The sequence below is a fragment of the Cherax quadricarinatus genome, chromosome 23 (assembly GCF_038502225.1).
Source record: "Cherax quadricarinatus isolate ZL_2023a chromosome 23, ASM3850222v1, whole genome shotgun sequence".
Taxonomy (NCBI): domain Eukaryota; kingdom Metazoa; phylum Arthropoda; class Malacostraca; order Decapoda; family Parastacidae; genus Cherax; species Cherax quadricarinatus.
This window is the reverse complement of record NC_091314.1, coordinates 40,597,479-40,623,251: the sequence shown is the minus strand read 5'-3', so window position 1 is coordinate 40,623,251 and position 25,773 is coordinate 40,597,479. Positions and strand designations below refer to the sequence as shown.

The 25,773-nt window shown below is 39.1% G+C and overlaps 1 protein-coding gene across 1 annotated transcript in view; it reads right to left on the bottom strand.

Annotated features, from left to right (window-relative positions):
• The window catches only part of LOC128685684 (sorting nexin-14), a 395,830-nt gene that overhangs the window by 55,275 nt on the left and 314,782 nt on the right, over positions 1-25,773 (bottom strand). Inside the window, exon 13 of the mRNA XM_070088102.1 lies at positions 23,250-23,485. Coding sequence (XP_069944203.1) covers positions 23,250-23,485 — 236 coding nt within the window. The remainder of the gene's footprint in view (positions 1-23,249; positions 23,486-25,773) is intronic.

The following is a 25,773-nucleotide window of genomic DNA, read 5'->3' as shown; positions in this document are numbered from 1 at the left end:
TTTATACAATTGTTACAATGATGCAGTAGCCTGCATAAAGAAATTCATCTATTTTTTGTGTGAATAAAAATTCAAAATGGAAAGCAAGTGCAATATAAGAGGCCTGGGGACATGACTAATTAACAGAGTATATGTTGTTTTAATGCTTATTGTAATCTCTAGAGGAATTGGCATCCAACAGCAGAGTAAGCCTATCTTTCATAGGCTTATGCCAAGTCACAGTGGATAGGAGGGTAGGCAGGACAGGACAGAGGAGGCAAGGCAGGCCAGGGAAGGACAGGCAAGCCACAAAGGGCAGGAAGGCCAAAGCTGGCAGGGTAGAATAGGGTAGGGCAGGTATAGCAGGCCAGGGCAGGGTAGGTATGGCAGGCTGGGGCATGGAGAGCAAGGTATAGCAGGTTGGGCAGAACAAGCCAGAGCAGGAAGGGCAGGACACACCAGAGCAGGCAGGGCAGGACATGCCAGAGCAAGACAGGCCAGAGCAGTAAGGCAGGACACACCAGAGCAGGCAGGGCAAGACATGCCAGAGCAAGACAGGCCAGAGCAGCATGACAGGCCTGAGCAGGCAGGGCAAGACAGGCCAGAACAGGCAAGGCAGGACAGGCAGGCAGGCAGGACAGGGCTGGGCAGGCAGGGCAGGACAGGGCTGGGCAGGCAGGGCAGGACAGGGCTGGGCAGGCAGGGCAGGACAGGGCTGGGCAGGCAGGGCAGGACAGGGCTGGGCAGGCAGGGCAGGACAGGGCTGGGCAGGCAAGGCAGGACAGGGCTGGGCAGGCTGGGCAGGCTGGCAATCAGAGATTGGTAAAGAATTGTAGACTTAATATTTACATTCTTTTTATTGCAGTCTCCTGCCACCTATGTCTGGTACACACACAGTCTCCTGCCACCTATGTCTGGTACACACACAGTCTCCTGCCACCCATGTCTGGTACACACACAGTCTCCTGCCACCTATGTCTGGTACACACACAGTCTCCTGCCACCTATGTCTGGTACACACACAGTCTCCTGCCACCTATGTCTGGTACACACACAGTCTCCTGCCACCTATGTCTGGTACACACACAGTCTCCTGCCACCCATGTCTGGTACACACACAGTCTCCTGCCACCTATGTCTGGTACACACACAGTCTCCTGCCACCAATGTCTGGTACACACACAGTCTCCTGCCACCTATGTCTGGTACACACACAGTCTCCTGCCACCTATGTCTGGTACACACACAGTCTCCTGCCACCTATGTCTGGTACACACAGTCTTCCGTTGCCCATGTCTGGTTACACACACACAGTCTCCCTTCCTCCTCTGTTTGCCTTCCTCTCTTCCACCCTCCCTCACTTCCATCTACCACACTTATCCCCTCCCTCCCACTCACCTTCAACACATCCTCCACCATCACTCCATTTAAGACCTTTTTATCACCCTGTCTTGTCTCTAGGCATGTATCATATCTCAAATTTTTCAGTGCAACTCAAAACTAAATTCCATCATAACTCAAGGTACTGCTGTATTGTTTTAACTTTGTTAGTTTGTTATTTTACCGACATGTTTGACACAGTCCATGCGGTACCAGACAGGAATGACAATCCTATTGAACTTATTATTATTCTGCAAAAGCAGAAGGCATCTTATGCTACAATATTCTCCTCAAACTAAAGCACTATAATCAGGAGGTGTTACATGCACCTAATTACAAGTCTACCTCAGTAGTAAGACACCACCAAAGAACCATTACTGACACTACATCAACTACACTACTGGTTCACATGACAACCTTTAATGTGACATCTTGTGCCTACATTTCCTCCTCTACATCAAAGACCTTCCTAATGCCACCCGTCATCTGAAATTCTTACTCTTGGTTGATGACATCACCTGTGTCTCATTAAGCCTCTGACACTGATATTAACCTTCACTATCCAGACCCATCATCTGAGAATTGCTTTCACTGTCCAAGAATTAAAAAAAAAATTCTTATGAAATAATAAAAGACTCTTATTCCAAAAGTAATGAAATCAAAAGTAAAAAAATTGATGAAATTACACTTTCCTAAATTTTGTTGTGTCGGTGATATTTATGCATAGGCAACTTTGCCCATGTTGAGTCTTATTTTAGGCCAATTACATTGTTCTAGTCGACCAAATTCTTAGCTATTTCACAAGAATGTCTTACATTTTATCGACTGAGCACAAGAAATAACCCAATCAACTATTTCAACTACCCAATAAAGTGATCAGAAATTGGCAGTTTGATCAATTTCACACAAATTTCAACATTGGGTCTAGAATAAACAGTGCAGGCATTCCTGGCACTAAACATTCCTCTGCTCATTAGTTACATTCACAGGCTTTACACATAAATTCTAGTTTGATTTTTTATTCACACAAAAAAAAAAAATAAAAGATTGATTGTTATGCAATATAATAATAATTGTATAAATAATATCAACACATTCGTGAATGCACATTAGACCCACAAGCTGGACATGCATTGGACGAGTGAAGTGATCTGTTTACTCTCAAATATCAGCAAAAATTGAACATTTCTGCTATTTTGAGCTCAATTTCAAGCTAGTTTCAGTCCTGAAACCAATCAAAGTCATTTTTATTTCTGTAAAATATCCTCCATTCTATCAATGAGACAAAGAAACTGAGAATGCAACCATAAAAACCATATGAAAACACACCACAAAGTCACTGTTTCAAACCAAAAACACAGTAGCAGTTTTTTTTCTCTATGCACTGCGTGCTGAAGGATTTTTTTATATGGTGCACATTTACCACATAGACCAATTCTCTCATATCTAGGTCCAAATTTACCATTCAAAGCTTATCTGAGTGAGCTGAGCTCATGGCGTAGTACTACAGCACAGACAGTGACCTCAAACCTGTAGTACTACAGCACAGACAGTGACCTCAAACCCGTAGTACTACAGCACAGACAGTGAAGTGGTTAAATACCCTAGTTAAGATGCATAAGAAATATGAATGTATGAAGTATGTAACAGCATAAAGCTGTAAAACAAATGCACAATGGCAGTATATCTCAGTATCTGTTCTGCCTTGTGGTTTTGTTTTGCACCCTAGTTAATGAGAACTAAAGGAAAATGTCCTATTTTGGGAATAAACCATCCTCAATTAGATTTTAAAATTAGTAATACCAATACGGAAAAAAAAGATGAGGGAGCAATTCTTACGCTTAAACTGTTGACAACAAATTAACCCTTTCAGGGTCCAGAGGCCAAATCTCCAAGGGTGCGCCAGGGTCCAAGAATTTAAAAAAAAAAAAAAAAAAAAAAAAAAAAAAGTTTTCTTATAGAATTAAAGATAATAATTTTCTGTATGTAATAAAACCCCCCAAAAAATTTTTTGATCAGTGATTACCAAGATATAGAGGCGTGAAGTTGACCCTCAATGACCAGGTGGTGGCAACATCGGCAACTTCCATAAAGTCGCATTACTTTATTTTAGGTTTTTGTTACTTTTTTTCTTTTCTAATATTTTTTTTTCAGTAACTTTTGTGGCGTGAGACCAATATAATGTATATTGTATAAGTGTACACTCATTGTATTCAACACAATAACTGCACTAATTTGTTTATCATTATATTGCTTACAAAACTTGTTTACAAGTTTATTGTAAACAAAATGATGAAAATATTAGTGCGGTTATTGTGTTGAATACAACGGTACCATATAGTACTAAAGGGTGCAATGGTGCCATAGGGTGCAATGGTGCCATAGGGTGCAATGGTGCCATAGGGTGCAATGGTGCCATAGGGTGCAATGGTGCCATAGGGTGCAATGGTGCCAAGGGTGCAATGGTGCCATAGTGTGCAATGGTGCCATATGGTACAATGGTACCATATGGTACAATGGCAGCATATACAATGGTACCATATGACATAATGGTACCATATGGTGCAATGGTATGTTATGGTACAATGATACCATATATATATGGTTTATTGTACCATATGGTACTGTTGTATTCATCACAAAAAACATTAATATTTTCATCATTATTTCATTTACAATAATTATTTACAACAAAAAATATGCAAAAATGTTGTATATTAGTAATGTTCTATTATATATTTACAAATGTACAGCCACTCAACATATTCCTTGAGGTGGATGATGCCACTCGCTCAGTCTTGGCTGGTGCCTTGTGACACCAACACCTACTGACTATATGGTACACGGTATCATATGTTACAAGGTGCCATATGGTACGTTGTACTATATGGTGTTGGGTACCATACAGTATAGGATACTATATAGTGCAGGGTACCATATGGTGCAGGGTACCATATGGTGCAGGGTACCATATGGTGCAGGGTACCATATGGTGCAGGGTACCATATGGTACAGGGTACCACATGGTACAGGGTACCATATGGTACAGGACACCATATGGTACAGATACAATGATCCCTATGGAAATAAGTCACCCTGACTTTTCTGGGTTATCCGATGATTTTATACATATGCTGCTATGTATGATAAGTAAGTAAGTAAGTAAGTAAGTAAGTTTATTCAGGTATACACAAATACAGTTACATAGAATTATCATACATAGCAGCATATGTGTAGAGAACCTAGGATAACCCAAAAAAGTCAGACAGAGTGACTTATTTCTATGTAACGGTATTTGTGTACACCTGAATAAACTTACTCAAGTGCATGTGGCAACGTAAGTAAGTTCATTTAGGTATACACAAATAAAGTTACATAGATTATCATACATAGCAGCATATGTTTGGAGACCTAAGATAACCCAAAAAAGTCAGACAGAATTATTTCCATTAGGGTCCTTGTACCCTGTACCATATGGTACAATGTGCCATTTCACGGTCTGTGCTGTAGATCTGCGGTTTTGAGTTGAGGGTCCAAACTGTAGATCTACGCCATGAGCTCAGCTCACTCTGATAAGCTGTGAGTGGAAAATTTGGGCCTAGATATGAGAGAATACATGTGTGTGGTATGTGTGCACCACATATAACAAATCCTGCAGCACACAGTGCATAATGAGAGAAAAAAACTGAGACTGAAATTTTCATTTAAAACAGCGACTTTGCAGTGTTTTTCGTAGTTTTTTTTATAGTTGTATTTGCGATTTCTTGATCTCATTTGATAGAATGAAAGATACATTACAGAAATAGAGATGATTTTGATTGGTTTTAGTAATGGAAATGGCTTGAAACTGAGCTCAAAGTAGAGCAAATGTTAAATTTTTGCCGATGTTCAAGAGTAAGCAAATGACCTCGCACGTCACACCTTACACCTTAAACCAAGACAGCAGTGCCTAAGTGTACATAACAAAGCAAACAGATTACTGGGATTTATATCTAGAAGTGTAAGCAACAGAAGTCCAGCAGTTATTTTATAACTTTACACATCATTAGGAAGGCCTCGCCTAGATTCGCAGCTCAGTTCTGGTCTTCATATTACAGAATGGATATAAATTCGCAAGAAAATATCCAGCGTAGAATGACCAAATTAATACATAGCATTAGAAATCTTCCATACAAAGAACGATTGAAGATTCTTAAACTTGTAAGACGAAGAATGAGGGGAAACATGATCGAAGTGTATAAGTGGAAGATGGGTATTAACAAAGGGGATATAAATAAGGTTTTGAGGATATCACTTCAAGAAAGAACCCACAATAATGGATTCAAGTTGGATAAGCTTAGATTTTGAAAGGATATAGGAAAGTATTGGTTTGGAAATAGGGTATTTGACGAGTGGAACAGTCTGCCTTGTGGGGTTATTGAAGCTAAAATGTTGGGGAGTTTCAAATTTAGGTTAGATAAATACATGAGTGAGAGGGGTTGGATTCGAGCAAGACTTGCGTAATGAGTAAATAGAACCATCAAAACTTATTTCTTGGGTAGCATTGAAAATTGGGTTGGGCAAATATTTTGTTAGTGGGAAGGATTGTAAAGGACTTGCCTAGTATGGGCCAGCAGGCCTGCTGCAGTGTTCCTCCTTTCTTATGTTCTTATGTATAATGTACAATATGGTACAATGTACTATATGGTACATCATACCATATGGTACCATTGTACCATATGATACCATTGTATGGCATGGCACCATTGTACCATATGGTACAATGGTACCATATGGTTCAAAACCATAGAATTCCTCTTCAGATACAGTTCTAAGACTGATGAAAGTGGAAGTTGGGAAGAGGAGAGTCAGAATTTGCCCGGAGAGTGAGTGGGGAGTGAGAGCTTCCTTGCTGCCAGGCATGATGAACAAAGTTACTTTGGCGACATTCCCACAATGCCAGCAGCCGTCCAGATTTTTTCTATAGTACGCACACTGACCACATAGACCCATTCTCTCAGATGTAGGCCTACCAGCCTCCTTGCGCTAAATTTGACGCCGCTAGAATTTTGGCGTAGATCTACGGTTTGGACCCTCAACGTAAAGCCGTAGATCTATGGCACGGGCCCTGAAAGGGTTAAATTTCAGAGCTCATATCCTGCACAAATCTAAAAATGTTTTAAAACAGTAGGTATACTTTTTAAAAAAATTTTATATTTTAAAATTTATGCTGCTAAATATTTACTTACCTATGTCACCACATGGAATTTGAGTCCCCCTCCAAACAATCACCACTCAACACAAAGCAACTACTACAAATATTACCAACTCTGTAACCCTTAAACGGTCCAAACGTATACTATATACGTTCACTCGCGCAGTGCCCCGAATATTTTTAATTTTTTTTTATATAGGAAAAAAAGAACACATTTTTTGACATATTTTAGAATAAAAAAAAATTAGGGTCAGTACTTACCGAGATATGAGGCCGAGAAGTTAGCATTGGATGCTCATGTGACAGCAACATCGAGTCCTGCCGCTTACAGAAGTGTTGCCGATATACCTTTTTTTCCTATTTTTCATATTATTTTATGTAATTTTTATGTTCTGATAATTACAATTTGTAGTAGTTCTTGTCATTTTATAACCAATCTTTGTTCTGACACTAGTATTAGGTACTTAAATTGTACTCAAATTGTCACAAACACACTGACAGGTGGACATTTACACCTGCCTTAGCCATTTACTATTGTCTTGGAATATATACAAAATATTTATATGTCCCAGCAATGTTTTGGAAATGTGGAAGTAGATGATGATGACGTTGACGACGACGACGACGGCGATGAGGAAGAGGAGGAGAAGAAGAAAAATATGTAATAATAATAAAATAATAAGTTCCCTTGAAGCATGAAAAACAAAGCCCACCCCTGACAGTGACATGATGAGATGAGATAACATCTGATAAGAGCTGACGTTTGATGAGCATACATGAGGGTGGGGGAGGGTGCAGCAGATAAGAAAAGATTAGAGGCGACATTTGATAAGCATCGCCCTCCTTTGTTTTCGCTGGTACACAAACATGTCTGTCTATTTGTCTGTCTGTCAAGCTTCCTGTCTATCTGTCTAGCTCTCTGTCTCAGAGGGAGCCACAAGACTGCGTCATCACCTTTACACACATCTTAAAGCAGAGTATAGCACTCTTGTCTAGATTTTTTTGGTTATCCTAGGTAATTTACATTGCAGATCAGCAAGGACCAAACAAGTGTTATTGTACCAGAGTCTGAAATAAAAGAAGCCAGGTTACTAAGATCCCATGGTAGAAAAAGTGTTATGCTTAGATTCCACTCACATGACAGGAAAAAAGACTTAATTATTGCATCTATTAAAGTAAAGAAAGAGGTATACATAAATGAGTGTCTTACCAAAAAACGTCAGAACCTCCTGTATAGAGTCAGAAAACTTAAGCGGGAGAATAACGACACAATACACCAATGCTTCACACGGGATGGGAAAATTCTTGTTAGGAAAGCAAATGTAGGTCAACTGTACACAATCACGAACGAGAATGATCTATCACGATTTCTCAGGGATACTAATCTTACAGAGAATAACTAAACAATGTCCAACTTAAAAGCCTACGTAGTGTAGTGTATGTTTTGCTCCATTATTGTTCAAATTTCATTGTACAATCTCTTAGTAATTAAATAATCAACTACCTCATTTTGTGATTTTACTAGTAAGCATAAGTCACCTTATGTAATTTTCTTATTTACTATTGTTTGCTTAAACATTAGCTGAATTGATCCTTTCTCTGTCCATATTACTACCTCATATATTTTTAAATACTATCAATTGATATTACTTACTAAAATTAATAATTATCATTTTTACTATAATTTAAATTTACTCTTAACATTTTTGACATTTAATAACCATTACTTGTCTAATTACCTTTACCTGTTTTAATACCACATTTACTATCTTAGAGAACTCTTAATTACCTTGTGCTGCCATATAACCTCTAGTATAACTACCAGTGCAATATTGAATGAAATAAACATTACTTTTTCACTTTTTTTGTGATCATTATTACTTACTAAAATTTTATTAAACACCATATTTACTACCAGTCAATTTTACTTTTGTACATTAAACATTATTTTATACTTCCCATAACATTTTGTTGCCAAATTTTCAAGTTTGTATATTCAACTCCAACCTTTATATTATCCTTTGTACCTGTGTACCTGTGTACCTGTGTATCTGTGTACCTGTGTACCATCTTACTATCATATTATAACCAAGACATTACCATTGTTATTTTTTACTATTATTCTTTTGGTACTTTAATTGTGAATTTTATTTTGTCAATTTAAATCTAGTTATACTCCTGATCTTGTCAACAACCTATACCAGACTCTAGTGCAATTGCAAGTACCATTTCAATTTGTATTTTTATATTATAAGTTTATATTATAATTCCTACTCTAAGAATGTTTTCATATCTTAGTGACTATATTGTGTGTGCAATTAGTGTATATTTCAATTACATTATTGTTCAAGGCCCTTAACTATCTTTCGCTAACTAGTACCAACTACCTCATATATCTTTTTTTTTTTTTCTTTTTCTACTTTTTTTATTCTTTTGCTACCTTAACTTGTATATTTTATCTTGTCAATTTAAATCTAGTTATACTCTAATTCTTGTAAACAACTTAGTGCAATTACAATTGAGAGTCTTGTGCCTTTTTTATATTATTAGATTAAACTCAGTTGTACTATAGTCAATACCAAATTCATTATATTAGACCATATTGCAATTACTAGTGAGAGACTGGTGCTATTTTTAATTTGTATTTTTATATTATTAGATTAAATCTAGTTGTACTATAGCTCATTCTAGCTCAAAACATAGACTCCACAAAAGTCATTATATTAGACCTTAGTGCAATTACAAGTGAGAGTCTTGTTCTATTTTAAATTTGTATTTTTATATTACTAGTTTATACCTAGTTGTACTTTAGTTCATTCCAGCACAACACATAGACAACATCAACTTCATTATGTGTAGTAGTGACTATACTCTATATGACCAAAATACTCTAGCTATATACTTATCCAAGCTTCCCACCACTACAGATATCAGTACTAGAACTCAACACATAACTCAGGATATAAATAACCATAATTTAAACCTAGAAGATGATTGATCACGTTGACCCTGATCTAAACCTCCATAATCTGACACCCAATCAAAACCTACTGGAAAGTAACTGCCTTTATTACACAGCATCACAAGCCAGCACTATCCTAAACAATGCTAAAAGCCTATCAGTACTTAACTACAACATCAGGTCCTTAAGCAAACACTATGATGACCTCCTGGCACTCCTTGAATCACTAAAGACACCCTTCTCCTGCATTATTCTTACTGAGACCTGGCTTAAGCAGGACACAATAGATATCTACCCTCTACCAGGATACACAGCAATTCACAACTGCAGACCAAACCAAGTTGGGGGTGGTACTGCAATCTATTACTCTAACCAATTATCTTGTATTAGCACCACTTGCTTTAGTGATGAATATGGGGAATACATTTTTGCTAATTTTACTGTAAAAAACCTTAAGACACCTATAACAATCGGTGCCATTTACCGGATACCTCACACAAACATCCCAAATTTCAGTGAGAAATTAAAGTCACTAATAACAAACAGACAAATGAATAAGCACCACCTTCTCTTAGCTGGAGACTTCAACATCAACCTTGGCTTACTAGATGATCAGCCTGTAACTGATTTCATCAACAATATGAACAACACACTTCTCATACCAACAATAACTAAACCAACCAGGCTCACTGAGACAAGTGCAACCATAATAGACCACATATGGACCAATATACTAGCCCCCCTTAAATCAGGGATAATCACAGATAGCACTACAGACCACTACCCTACCTTCCTCCTGACAAACATTAATAAACCACCACTTGAATACAACAAAGTCTCATTTAGACTCCATGACGAGGCCTCAATAAGGAAGTTCACAACTGACCTAGAGATTGTTGACTGGCCTACAGAATTCTCCAAGGCCAATGGTATTGATGACTGGACAGACATTTTTCTTAACAAATTACTTAGACTATACAACAAACATTGTCCTATAAAAACGAAACAGATCACAAACGGCTTGGTTGCCCATGGCTAACCAGCACCATTCTGAAATCCATTGACAAGAAACACCAATATGAAAAGCAATATAGACAGGGCTTAATACACAAAGATATTCTTAAACACTATTCATCAGTTCTCACCAAAGTAATAAAGAAAGCCAAACAACTATACTACTCCAGTAGATTCACAGACACTAGAGGAGATATAAAAAAGACCTGGAAAACACTCTCTCAGATTCTAGGGACCCATAAACTGAAAAAAAACCAAGAATATTGTCCTAACTAAACCTAATGAAACACCACTACATCCCACTGACACAGTTAACAAGATAAACGACTTCTTCTCAACCATAGGATCTAATCTCACCAATAAAATCCCACATACTAATGCCCATGCCGGGGACTACCTAGATGGGAATTTCCCAAATTCCTTCTATCTTGCACCAACTGAGCCCTCGGAAGTCACCGAGATTATAAAGTCACTTAAAAACAACTCAGGGAATCTGTCTAATGTCCCACCATTACTGTACAAGCGAGCGGCCCATATCCTTTCGCATGCTATTTCATTACTTTTTAACAAGTCACCAGAAACTAACACCTTCCCGAAACTACTCAAGATGGCAAGGGTTACACCAATACATAAAGGTGGTGACCCTACAGACTTAAACAACTATAGGCCAATATCAAACTTACCATTGCTATCCAAAATCTTTGAGAAACTCGTGCACAGGAGACTATATTCATTTATAACAGCACAAAACATACTCAACCCCTGCCAATTTGGATTTAGGAAAAATAAAAGCACTAATGATGCAATCATAAAAATGCTAGATCTGCTTTACACAGCATTGGAAAATAAGGAATATCCACTAGGAATTTTTATTGACCTAAAAAAAGCTTTTGACACAGTAGACCACGACATCCTACTCCACAAACTTGACCATTACGGTATAAGAGACCATGCGCTGGCTTATTTCAAATCTTACCTTACTAATAGGTATCAGTATGTTACCATTAACCCTTTGAGGGTTTTGGTCGTACTAGTACGTCTTACGCGTAGGGGTTTTTGACATACTAGTATGCATAAATTCTAGCGGCCTCAAATCTAGTGGGAGAAAGCTGGTAGGCCTTCATATGAAAGAATGGGTCTATGTGGTCAGTGTGCACAGTCTAAAAAAAATCCTGCAGCACACAGTGCATAATGAGAAAAAAAAACTTTGACCATTTTTTTGGAATAAATCAGCGACTTTGCAGTGTATTTTCGTATGGTATTTATTGTTGTATTCTAGTTTTCTTGGTCTCATTTTATAGAATGGAAGACATATTATAGAAATTGAGATGATTTTGACTGGTTTTACAATGAAAGGTGCCTTGAAATTGAGCTCAAAGTAGCAGAAATGTTCGATTTTTACCAAACTTCAAAAGTAAACAAATCGTGCCAAGCGTGCAATACACGTCAACTGGTGAGTCTAATATTCTTTCACAAGTGCACCAATAATATTTATACCATTTTTTACACTAATGCAGTAGTCTGCATAACAGTAAATCTTATATTTTTTGTGAGAATAAAAATTCAAAGTGGAAAGCAAAAGAATATAAGAGGGGCCTTGAGACGTGACTAATGACTAGAGGAAATGTCATTTTAGTGCCAGGAATGTCTTTCTTGATTATTCTGGACCCTATTCGGAAATTGGCATCTTTTGAAATTTGTGTGAAATTGGCAAAATTGCTAAATTCTGACCACTGTACTGGATAGTTGAATTTCATAAATGGGTGGTTTCTTGCACCCATTCGATAGAAAAAATGGAGTTCTAGCGAAATATTCATGTTTTTTGTCGACTAGTACAGTGAAATTGGCCGAAAATGGGGCTCAAAGTGGGCAAAATCGCCGATGCGTAAACATTGCTGAGACCGCTAACTTTGCGAGAGCATAATTCCTTAAGTTTTCTATCAAATTTCAAACTTTTGGTGTCTTTATGATCGGGAAAAGATTCTCTATCTTTTCATAAGAGAAAATAATTTTTTTTTTTTTAAATTTGGCCGACCCTGAGAACGAGTTTCGGAGAGGGCCTGTCGACCCTCAAAGGGTTAAAGACACAGCATCAACAACACGGCCACTTGATACTGGAGTTCCGCAGGGAAGTGTCCTTGGTCCCCTGCTCTTCCTCATATACATCAATGATCTTCCAAACGTATCCCAACACCTGAAACCCATTCTCTTTGCTGACGACACGACTTATGTCATCTCTCACCCTAATCTTGCCACCCTCAACACCATTGTTAATGAGGAGCTGATCAAAATATCGACTTGGATGACAGCCAATAAACTTACGCTTAACACTGACAAAACCTACTATACAGTATTATGTTTGGTAGCAGAGCAGGAGATGCACAAATTAACATTAAGATCGACAACACTCTAATTACCAGACATAATGAGGGCAAATTCCTAGGCCTATACCTTGACAACAACCTGAATTTCAGCACCCATATCCAACACATAACCAAAAAAGTATCCAAAACAGTTGGGATCCTCTCCAAGATATGATACTACGTGCCGCAAAATGCCCTTCTCACACTATACCACTCACTTATTTATCCATACCTCACCTATGCTATTTGTGCTTGGGGATCAACTGCAGCAACACACCTAAAGCCAATAATAACCCAACAAAAAGCTGCAGTAAGAATAATCACTAAATCCCATCCCTGGCAACACACCCCCCCACTCTTCATAGATCTAAACTTATTCCCTGTTCAGTACATCCACACTTACTACTGTGCAATCTACATCTACCGGACCTTAAACTCCAATATCAACCTTGACCTAAAACGCTTTCTTGATAGTTGTGACAGAACCCACAGGCATAACACTAGACACAAACATCTCTACGACATTCCCCATGTCCGACTAAACCTTTACAAAAATTCAATGTTTGTCAAAGGCCCTAAAATCTGGAACACCCTACCTGAGAACTCTAGAACTGCAGACACATTCATCACCTTCAAAACTACCATTAGAAAACATCTTATCTCCCTGATAAACCCCATCAACTAACTACACGAATACCACCTGGTGGTTCACACTTACACTCACTCACCCATTTGACCATAAACAGAAATATTAATCTCAATCTTAAAATAATGAATCCTATGATACTCCAATACTGAAACTATGTACTGTGCCAAAACAAAAGCATTCACATTGCTAAACTCACAAACTAGTATTTAGTCACTTAGCCATAATACCAACTTACCTCATAATTTGTAATATTTTAAAATAAAGAATTAAACTAAGTCTGCCCGAAATGCCTAGCCATGCTAGGCGTTCTAGTGGTACACTCTGTAATCATTATTTAACTACATGTAAACCACACAACAACCAAATTCTGTAAATTCAACATTGTAATCTTTATAGAGAATAAACTTTGAATTTGAATTTGAATTTGAATGTATATGTGTATTTATGTGTACCTGTGAGACAGAGATAGACAGAGACACATAGACAGAGATAGACAGGGATAGAGAGACAGATAGACAGACAAAGACAGAGATAGAGACAGAGATAGACATAGATACAGACAGACAAATGGAGATAGAGCCAGGCCGCCAGCAGCCAGCCAGCCACACAGCTGGACACCATGCAGCTGGCCGGCCAGCCAGCTAGCCAGCCAATCAGTCAGTCAGTCATCCAGCCAGGCAGCCAGCCAGGCAGCCAGCCAGGCAGCCAGCCAGGCAGCCAGCCAGGCAGCCAGCCAGCCTGCCAACCAGCCAGCCTGCCAACCAGCCAGCCTGCCAACCAGCCAGCCTGCCAACCAGCCAGCCTGCCAGAATTGTTTCTCTTGACTTAGGACATAGGTTATAAGACATTCTGAAAGGGTGTTGCACAAATATTGCACATGGGTTATTATCGAGGTTTTTTTATATTTCCTCGACCACTTGTGGCCACATCCACCTCAAAACCACTAAACTCAGGGTCAAAATCACTTTTCTCTTAAAATGGGAGTGTTAATACTACATGACATCAGTGAATCCCAGGTGTTTGCTGTGCTGTTTGCTCTAGCTGGCACTCATTTGAACTGGTGCTCCCACAAGGTACTATGTGGTCCCAGATTTTTTTAATACCATGCACACTGAGTGTTAGGACCCATTCTATGCTGACAAGGCATCTCAGGCCAATCGTGCCAAATTTGAAGGCAGGAAAAATAAAACATATACACGTTTGGGGCACTAGCGGTAAAAACTTACATATACATTTGGACCGTTTACAGGTTAATTACTACTAGTGTTTACTATCATTCTTACTACTATATATTACTACTGTTGCAATTATTATTATAAAATCTAACTCTATAATCTTAACTTTAATTTCAGAGGAGTCGACAGCACATCTTTGAAGATGCATGATGGCTGTAGATAAAATAGAACTGCACTACAACCTCATGTGAAAAAGATGTAAGTGATAATCAAGACATTTGCTGAGGAGTCATGGGGTCTAGTGGGGAGGAATAAGAGCTCAAAGAATCACTGAGAGAAGAAAACTGCACCCCACTGAATGGCCAGAGACTCAAGAGGACATACCATGTAACCCCCACATAAAAGAACAAAACCCCAGATAACTCCTACAGAGCTACAAAGACTTCACAATGAAACCAATCATAGGATGCAGCTAGAGCCATTCTGGCTCACCACTACACATGCCTCACAAAGAAGACTAAGATGCAAATAGCTGATGTCATAGAGACAGAACAGGTGACACTCTCTGGGGAGGATCTCCATGATGTGGAGAAACAGACAGAAAATCTGCCCACTTAGGAGAGAGAGGGATGTGGCTGATCCAAGATTAGATACAGTGGACCCTCGCCTAACGATATTAATCCGTTCCTGAGAGCTCATTGTTAGACGAAATTATAGTTAGCTGAATTAATTTTCCCCATAAGAAATAATGGAAATCAAATTAATCTGTTCCTGACACCCCAAACTATGAAAATTTTTTTTTACCACACGAAATATACATTTCCCTACACACAAACAGAAGACATGCACAATTACCACTGTACTAAATAAAGAATATATGACACTTACCTTTATTGAAGATCTGGTGACTGATGGGATAGGAGGAGGAAAGATGGTGGAAGTTGTTATTGTTTTGAAGGGAAATCCCCTTCCATGAGGACTTGAGGTAGCAAGTCCTTTTCTGGGGTTACTTCCCTTCCTTTTCTGGGGTTACTTCCCTTCCTCTTTTAATGCCACTAGGAAAAGTTTGAGAGTCACTGGACCTCTGTTGCACAACAAATCTGTCCATAGAGCTCTGTACCTCGCGTTCCTTTAAGATTTTCCTAAAATGGGCCACAACATTGTCGTTGTACAGGTTGCCAACACGGCTTGCAATAGCTGTGGCAGGGTGATTTTCATCCATAAAGGTTTGCAGTTCAACCCACTTTGCACACATTTCCTTAATCTCTGAAGTAGGCAACTTCTTCAATTTCTCTCTCCCCTCCTCTGAAGCAGTTTCCTCAGGTGTGGCCTCTTGCTGTTGCAGATGCTCTTGCAGCTCATCAGTGGTTAGTTCTTCATTGTCCTCCTCCACCAACTCTTCCATATCCTCCCCACTAACCTCCAACCCCAAGGACTTCCCCAATGCCACAATAGAATCCACAACTGGCATAGACTTCTCAGGGTTAGCCCCAAACCCTTCAAAATCCCTCTCTTCTACACATTCTAGCCACAATTTCCTCCAAGCAGAGTTCAAGGTTCTCTTAGTCACTACCTCCCAAGCCTTACCTATAAGGTTTACACAACTGAGGATACTAAAGTGATCTTTCCAAAACTCTCTTAGGGTCAATCGAGTGTCTGAGGTTACTTCAAAGCACTTTTGAAACACAGCTTTTGTGTAGAGCTTTTTGAAGTTTGAAATGACCTGCTGGTCCATGGGCTGTAGGAGAGGAGTGGTATTAGGAGGCAAAAACTTGACCTTGATGAAGCTCATGTCCCCTAATTTGCACACAACTTGTGGGTAAAGGATTCCAGAGAGTAGAGACTCTGGAAGGGGACAATTTTTCTGACAATGATAAAATTAAGAAGGAAGTATTGCTTGCATACCAAATGATACCTGAGAAATATAGACAAAAGTTCAGAAATCAAAAATTTCAGGATGGGCAGACCTTAACCGAATTTGGGAATGAGAAACCGTTCCTTTTTAAGAAATGGGTTTGTTCTAAAGGAGTTAATAAAGACTATGACAAATTAGTAGTTCTGATGGCTCATGAGGAATTGTACAATACAATCCCTGTTGACCTCAGAGAGTATCTGGAGGACAAAAACCCAGATAATGTTTCAGAAGCACTGGATCTAGGTGACAGATTCTTGGCTCGCAGGGAATTGGTAAGTAAAAACAGTCATGCTCCTTCTGAAAATTTCCCCACTCGTTCTAAACCTTATTCCAAGTCTTATGGTCATAAAGGTAAGTGGGACAAGAATTTTCAGGGACAAATGAAGGAAAATAGAAGGAAAAGGTATGTCAGCTGAAGCTCAAAGTTTACCTAGACAATCAGATAATGTTTCAGGTCCTCAAGTAAACAATACCAGTCCTACACCAAATGGTAAAAATACCTTTAAGAGTTTTACCTGTTACTACTGTAACAAAACTGGACATACACAAAAGTTTTGCCGGTCAAGACAGCGAGATCAGGAAAGGGAGGAACCATACCAGGGGACCCTAACTGCAGAGATACATCCAGTTCCCTACATTATGTCTTCAAGGCAAGGTGAGGAGGAACCTTTGGATCTAGACCCCAGGATGTGTATATTTTCTAGTAGGTCCACAGTTGGTTTGCAAAAGGATGTAGGCAGAGTTGAGAACATACTGTCCTTGAGAGATGGATGTAGCTCCTACTCCTTGCTACATGCTGGAGTGCTGCCAGTGTCTCAGGATACCTATACTGGGGTAGATATATTGTTGAAGGGTATTACGGGTTCAACCATAAGGACACCTGTACACAAATTATGGGTAGAATCTGCATACCAAGTTGGTTATCTCCCTGTAGGTATTTCAGATGAAATTCCCTTCAAAGGGGTCAACCTCTTATTGGGGAATAACGTTATGGGTCTGTTAGACAGTGAGGAACAACTAGTTTGGGGGGAACCAAGTCCCAAAGTTTGGGAGAAGAAGGCTAGGGAAACCCTGCCAGACCTTCTCCTTGATGGTTCCACCATGACAAGTATGGCTCATGATCATGCTATCAATAGTCTTCATATTTCTCATGAAGATGGTGAGGGCTTAAGTCTGGAAACTGTTTTCTGATGTTGAACTGCAGTCAACTGAAGAAAAGGATGTTCCAGTCAGAGCCGAGCATGATTGGAGAATGGATCAGTTAAGCAGTGTGAGAGGGGCTGCACCTAGTCTCCCTGTAGGTATTTCAGATGAAATTCCCTTCAAAGGGGTCAACCTCTTATTGGGGACTAACGTTATGGGTCTGTTAGACAGTGAGGAACAACTAGTTTGGGGGGAACCAAGTCCCAAAGTTTGGGAGAAGAAGGCTAGGGAAACCCTGCCAGACCTTCTCCTTGATGGTTCCACCATGACAAGTATGGCTCATGATCATGCTATCAATAGTCTTCATATTTCTCATGAAGATGGTGAGGGCTTAAGTCTGGAAACTGTTTTCTGATGTTGAACTGCAGTCAACTGAAGAAAAGGATGTTCCAGTCAGAGCCGAGCATGATTGGAGAATGGATCAGTTAAGCAGTGTGAGAGGGGCTGCACCTACTAGGGTGCAATTAATTTCTGCGCAGGAAAATGTCACTCTTAAGCTGATCAGAGCCTCAGCTGTTGCTGAGGAAGAGATTTTACAATTAAATAAGTGTTTTCATTTCAGGGAGGAAACTCTTACAAAGAAGTCACCTCTGTTTGCAGTATCGACGGAAGGAGAACAAGGGTTTTGTCCCCAGATGGTGATGTCCAAGGTTCCCAGGCATTTCTTCTGGTCTCAGCTGTGGGAGACTGTCAGAGAGTATATTGAGACCTATCATGTGTCTCTCAATTTATAGGGAAACCTAGTCAAAGTATTAAACCTGTTCCCCTTCAGTCTATTTCAGCACCAGGTGAACCCTTCAGCAAGCTGGTAGTAGATGTACTTGGTCCATTCCCAAGGACCAAACTGGGAAATGATTATTTACTCACAATTATTTGCTCCACTACCAGGTACCTGGAAGCAGTCCCTCTGCATAAGATAACAGCTCATGTAGTCTTAAGGGCTTTGATGAAGTTCTTTTCCCATGTTGGCTTTCCTCGGGAGGTACAAACAGATCAAGGGTCTAACTTTACCTCAAAATTATTTAGGAATGTGTTAAAGGGGTTAGATGTACAGCCTCAGTTTTCAACTGCCTATCACCCTACATCTCAAGGAGAAATAGAGAAATTACATCAAACCCTCAAGACAATGATGCAAGTCTATGGCATAGACAATACTAACAACTGGGATGAGAGGATCCCTTTCTTTGTATTTGCTGAGTGGGGAAGCACTCTGGAATCTCAGAGAATGGAATGTAAAGGGCTACAAAACAATAATCTGTATGAAATACCAAAAGTGTATTTAACCCTTAAACTGTCCAAACAAATTTACGTTCACATGTGTAGTGCTCCAAAAGTAGATCTACGTTTTTTTACACATTTTCAAATATAACAAAAAAAAAAAAAAAAAAAAAAAAAAGTAGATCAAAGTTTTTTTTACACGTTTTCAAATGTGAAAAAAAGAAAAGAAGATCTACTTTTTTTTTTTTTTTACATACTTTCAAATGTTGAAAAAACGTAGATCTACATTTGGACAGTTTAAGGGTTAATAAATAACACATGTGTAAAAGATTTTGGGAAATGCATGCTTGGTTTTAATGAGAAAAATGTTGGAGAGTTGGCTCAGCCACCTTGGAACTTTATAAACGCTTGGGATGCCAGTAATGGGGAAAAGTTGAAACTCCATGAAGTAATTGTTAAGGAAGCTGAGCCAATTCAACAACTTTTGTGTGGGAAAAATCTGTATGAAAAATGTGATACAGAGGAGGAAGTGAAATTCTTCCAACACCAGTTTGTAGTGCTTAGTGAGAGTCAGTGGGCATTCCCATGCTTCATGGTTCCCAAATTAGATGGCACCCTGGGCATAAACACTGACTACCACAAAGTACATTTAACAATTAAGGTTTACAGGATTAGAAAGATTGATACTGATGCACTAAGAGATACAAACATTTTAAATAAACTAAAACATGGGGCAGGAAGATGGTATTTCCATGGCCTGTGTTCCAGTACCATTTTCATGTGTGTAATGCAAATTGTGTTCATTGTGTGCTTAAAATTTTTGTGTGAGATGGAACATGATGGTATTTGTGTAAACTTGATGTACACAACCTGGGTGCAAAGAGATGTCTTTGGTGCTTATTTTTGTACTGCAAGAGGTTGCAGAACTGTTACTATCTATGAACAACCTTCTGTTCTAAGTTTAACCCTTTCAGGGTCCAAGGCCCAAATCTGGAGTCACGCACCAGTGTCCAAGAATTTTCCAAAAAAAAATTTGTTATTTTTTCTTATGAAATCGTAGAGAATCTTTTTGTGAAGGTAATAAAACAAAAAGTTCGAAATTTGGTGGAAAATTGACGAAATTATGCTCTCGCGAATTTTGATGTGTCAGCGATATTTACGAATCGGCGATTTTGCCGACTTTGACTCCCATTTTAGGCCAATTACATTATTCCAATCAACCAAATTCTTAGCTATTTCACTAGTATTACTTCTATTCTATCGATTGAGCACAAGAAATCGCCAAGTCAACTGTTTCAACTACAAAATAAAGTGATTGGAAATTGTTAATTTGGCCAATTTAACACAAAGTTCAAAATATTCCAATTTCAAAATAGGGTCCAGAATGAACAATGTAGGCATTCCTGGCACTAAACTAACATTTCCTCTGTTCATTAGTTATGTTTTGAGGCTTTACAAATAAATTCAATTTTGATTTTTTATTCACATAATGAATTTTTATTCACACCAAAAAATAGAAGATTTACTGTTATGCAATACTGTAATAATTGTATAAATATCATCACCATATTTGTGAATGTATATTAGACCCACCAGCTGACGTGTATTAGACGTGTGAGGTCGTTTGTTTACTCTTGAATATCGGCAAAAATTTAACATTTCTGCTACTTTGAGCTCAGTTTCAAGCCATTTCCAGTGCTAAAACCAATCAAAATCATCTCTATTTCTGTAATATGTCTTCCATTCTATCAAATGAGACCAAGAAATCGCAAATACACCTATAAAAAACATACGAAAAAACACTGCAAAGTTGCTGTTTTAATCGAAAAATCATGATTTCATTTTTTTTCTCTCATTATACACAGTGCGCTGCAGGATCTGTTTTATGTGGTGCACACATACCACATAGATGTATTCTCTCATATCTAGGCCCAAATGTACCACTCACAGTTTATCAGAGTGAGCTGAGCTCATGGCGTAGATCTACGGTTTGGACCCTGAACGTAAAGCCGTAGATCTACGGGACGGACCCTGAAAGGGTTAAATGTCAATATTTTTCCACAGGAAAGAAAATTTTCATTTTTGGGGCTGGCTATTCAGCATTTGTATATGTCTCTTTAGATGTTTCATGCAGATGCATGGTGCATACTTTGTACATAGTGTTTGTCATGTGCTGACCTCCTTGTTTTTGCAGTGGTGAACTCTCGGTGAGCCTGAGTACATGTACTCCCTACCAGCCATCCAACTGTGAAGGAGTCGAGTAGGAGCCAAAAGAGTGACGAGGGTCAGTGTATATGTAAATTTGAGTTGAGGCAGAGGTTGACAACCTTCAATAACATGAGACGTTCAGGAAGGTATGTGATATGTTGTGTCTTGGTGTGCTCTATGTATGAAACGGCCCAACGATTTGCCTTTGTGGTCCCTTGGACCCTCCATGTTCTATGTCAGCCTCCTCTTCATAAGGTTGGAGGATCTGTGTGGAGTGGAACCTCGGAAGATGGGCTTGAGTGCCTGACCATGTTAAGGATTGCGAGTGCTGACTAAGTCTCACTGTTTGGTTCGGCCACCAAGTGAGAGACACCTTGACATGTTTTGTGAAGTTTCCTGCCTGGTGTATACCTGACTGCTCTGGGTTTGGCTCTACTCTCGTCTCCTGATCAGGATGATGCCATCCTGGAATACCAGTTGCTTGCTGGATTACCACAGCAGAGGCACGGGCCTGTCGGTGCAGGCTTTCACAGTGGGCATTGTGTGCAAATTCTTGCATTGTAATGCCTATTGTTTTAAAAGCCACTAAAATTGTAAATAGTTACACCCTTTAGTATGTAGGTATGGTTAAAATGCTTTTCTAAAAAGCTCTGCAATCTGTTGTAAATAACAGTAAAGTTATTACTGTAAATAACAGTGAAGTGAAGAGTAGTTATGGTGTTGGGAAATATGTGACGTTTCTAGTAGTCTTGCTTACCACCTTCAGACTTAAGCAACATGGTTTTTTTTTTTTTTTTTTACTAGCCGTATCCTGAGGGACACGGCTAGCTTTTGTGAGACATCGTATGGAGGTGGGGGTGTTATGGGGCTATAGGACCCAACATGTATTTATAAGTAGCAGTTACTCTGGAATACCTAATTATATTGAATTGATGGGGACATAGCACTTAAATGGTCCTAAGGGAAGATCACTCTTAGGGACTGAGAGGCAGCTGGGTGAAGCCTATTTTTCTCAATATAATAGGTTATACTATAGACACACATACACAGTTTAAATAAGTAGTTTATAAAGTTGTATTTCTTTTTGTAGAATTAAATTAAGGTGTGGGAGAGTTGTGGTAACTAGAAAATTGTGCTTGGCAACAGTCTTTTGTTTATTGGTGGGTGCGGCAGAAGCTTTGCTAGGCTCCTCCCTCTCTCTCCCTCCCTCTCTTTTTGTTGACTTGAAGCTGGTAGGACCTCTGGGTCCTTCTTTCTATTTGTTTGGGCATTATGTGTGCCCCAGGGGTGAGTTTTATTTAAGTTGTGGCCATCATACCCAGGGTGACTAAAGTGTGTCAAAACACTGGTTAGTCCAGAGATAGTCCAGAAGAAAGAAGGGCAATTTGTCCAGATCCACCATGTGGGCTGTCTTAGAAGAGCAGCTAAGGGGTGTGCAGGCTTATGTTTTGAATATGTGAGTGCTGTAATTGTATATTCTGCACATATCTATTTAGAATACAGTTATATTTTTATAGTAGTAGTTTAAATAACCTGTGAATAGGGCTGGTGAAAGGATATCAGAGACACTGAGGATGATCAATCATGAAGTAAGTATTACCCTAGACTACTAAGGCCTTTATGTAAAAAGCTGCCCCACACTAGAACATGTAGTGAGAACCTTACTGTCAAAGCAATAAGGGACATAACAACATAACATAAACTCATTATTTTTCTCCTTAATTTTAAGAACTAGACATACACTGCACACTTGGTCAAATGCATCAATTTCTTGCCAGTACATCTACCTGTGACTGGTTTTGAGGCCTCTACCCCCACAGCCTAGCATGAAGGCCAGACTTCTTGTTGACTGTCTGGTCAAGCAGGCTACTGCTGCTAGTCTCATGCAGGTCCATACAGCCTAGCTGATCAAGAACTTGCAGCAGGCAGTGATACTTTCTGCACTTCACCTCATTTATTCTCAACAAATCGAGTATAATATATACTAACTTTTTATTCTTAATGGGAGTGATGGTTGATGATAGAAAGATATTGATGAAGGAATCCAAGTGTTGTCCTCGCTCTTTCATAAGTTTGCGAGGAACATCACGAATCAGGCGACCGATGGAGACATCAGGCAAGTAGGTGTTAGTAAATTCATCTTTGGTCTTCAAAAATAAAAATAAAAGTTGTGAGCCCTTCAACGCTGGCTTCTGTAGTAGTTTCTGAAGAAACTCCTCAAAGATCTGTAAGAATTAAATTATTCTGTAATTGTTTTATACATATAAGTAATGGATGACTGACTAGAAATTCATGTAAAATACTTGACATCCAGTCTAGTAAATGGCTTAAATATTGCTGTGGAATTTTAAATTAAAACTAATTTTATTTCAGTAATTAACACAAAGACTAAACATGACCTGTCTCTGAGGAGGTCAAGAGAGTCACAGTGGGACCCTCCCCACTGCGACTCTCGATGGTGAGCATCAAAATCACCCAACAACAAGATGGGCGGTGGTAGAAAAGAAATTAAAAACGTGATATCAGAGATACAGAATGAATGGTGGGAGAAAGATAGAGAGAGCAAACTGTAAACCATTGGTGTAAATAAATCCGAGCTGCAGTATAAAGCAGTGGGGAATGAATAAAACCTTGCTGATATGGTATATCAACGCCCACAAGCAGTTCACTTTCATTAAATGATTCGTCAGGTAAAGGATCTGAAGAATGTAATAGCATGCAGCCTGAAATGGGGCGAATGACAGCAGAACGAATTTTGGGCTCTTGCAACCCAACATATACTGGGTACAACTGGGAGAGCAACACTTGGAGTTCTCCTCGATTGCCCCTAAAGATAAAGATAAAGATGTTTATTTTGACAAATTACATGAGTGTACTGAGGAATATAACAGTTGGGTGTACATGCCAAAAGCCCCTTTGTATGCAGAGCATTTCGGGGAAACTTAAAGATTAACTTAAGATTAGTCATTAGATGAGTTAACAGTAAAGCCACAAATATTCCATTTTAAAAAAGACATTATGTACAGAAATAAAACTGGTAATAATAAGAAACGATAAAACCTATGGGCTTTTAGGATCTGTAAAGTCAAAGTGTGGGGGTAATGGTAAGCGTGTAAGCAAGGAACAATGTGAATGTTGCGGAGGAATGGAGTGTTGCGAGGGTCGCAAAATAGAAGGGGTAGAAAGAGTCGTGTTGGTGTCCAATGGGAGTGTCGTCTCCACAATACAGTGGACCCCCGGTATTTGATATTAATCCGTTCCTGAGAGCTCATCAAATACCGAAAATATCGAAAAGCGAATCAATTTTCCCCATAAGAAATAATGGAAATCAAATTAATCCATGCAAGACGCCCAAAAGTACGAAAAAAAAAATTTTACCACATGAAATATTAAGTTTAATGCAATAGAATAATTACAACAACAATAGAATGATAAAAGAATAATTGACACTTACCTTTAATGAAGATCTGGTGATGATTGATGGGATGGGAGGAGGGGAGAGTGTCGAAGTTGTTACTGTTTAGAAGGGGAATCCCCTTCCATTAGGACTTGAGGTAGCAAGTCCTTTTCTGGGGTTACTTCCCTTCTTCTTTTAATGCCACTAGGACCAGCTTAAGAGTCACTGGACTTCTGTCGCACAACATATCTGTCCATAGAGGCCTGTACCTCTCGTTCCTTGATGACTTTCCTAAAGTGGTTCACAACATTTTCAGTGTACAGGTTGCCAACACGGCCTGCAGTAGCTGTGTCAGGGTGATTTTCATCAAAACAGGTTTGGACTTCAAGCCACATTGCACACATCCTTAATCTTTAAAGTAGGCAACTTCCTAAATTTCTCTCTCCCCTCCTCCAAAGCAGTTTCCTCAGGTCTGGCCTCTTGCTGTTGAAGATGATCTAGCAGCTCATCAGTGGTTAGTTCATCATTGATCTCCTCCACCAACTCTTCCACATCCTCCCCACTAACCTCCAGCCCCAAGGTCTTCCCCAATGCCACATTGGATTCCACAACTGGCATACACTTCTCAGGGTTAGCATCAAACCCTTCAAAATCCCTTTTGTCTACACATTCTGGCCACAGTTTTTTCCAAGCAGAGTTCAAGGTCCTCTTAGTCACTCCCTCCCAAGCCTTACCTATAACGTTTATACAATTGAGGATTGTTACGCCCTTTGTGCATAATTTAAGAAGGGTCAATTGATTAGTGTGTAATTACGGCTTTTTCACTTAGTATTATATTACTGGTACCTTTATTCGTAGCTAAAATAAAGACTCCTAGTTTTATAATATTATCTGGCCATGAATTATTGATTTATTTTGTAGGATGTTTTGTGCTTATATGTTGAATTGCTTTGTGGTCGTTTATGCTTCACAAACTCACTCATTCCGAGGTGACGTCAAGCTAGGGAGTTTTACTCATGGCAGTTCATTCTCTCCTCCGGTAGAGAAAGCACCAAACCACGGAGCTCCCTTATTCTCTTGTTGCAAACCTCAGGAGAACCTTTGAACCAGGATTCC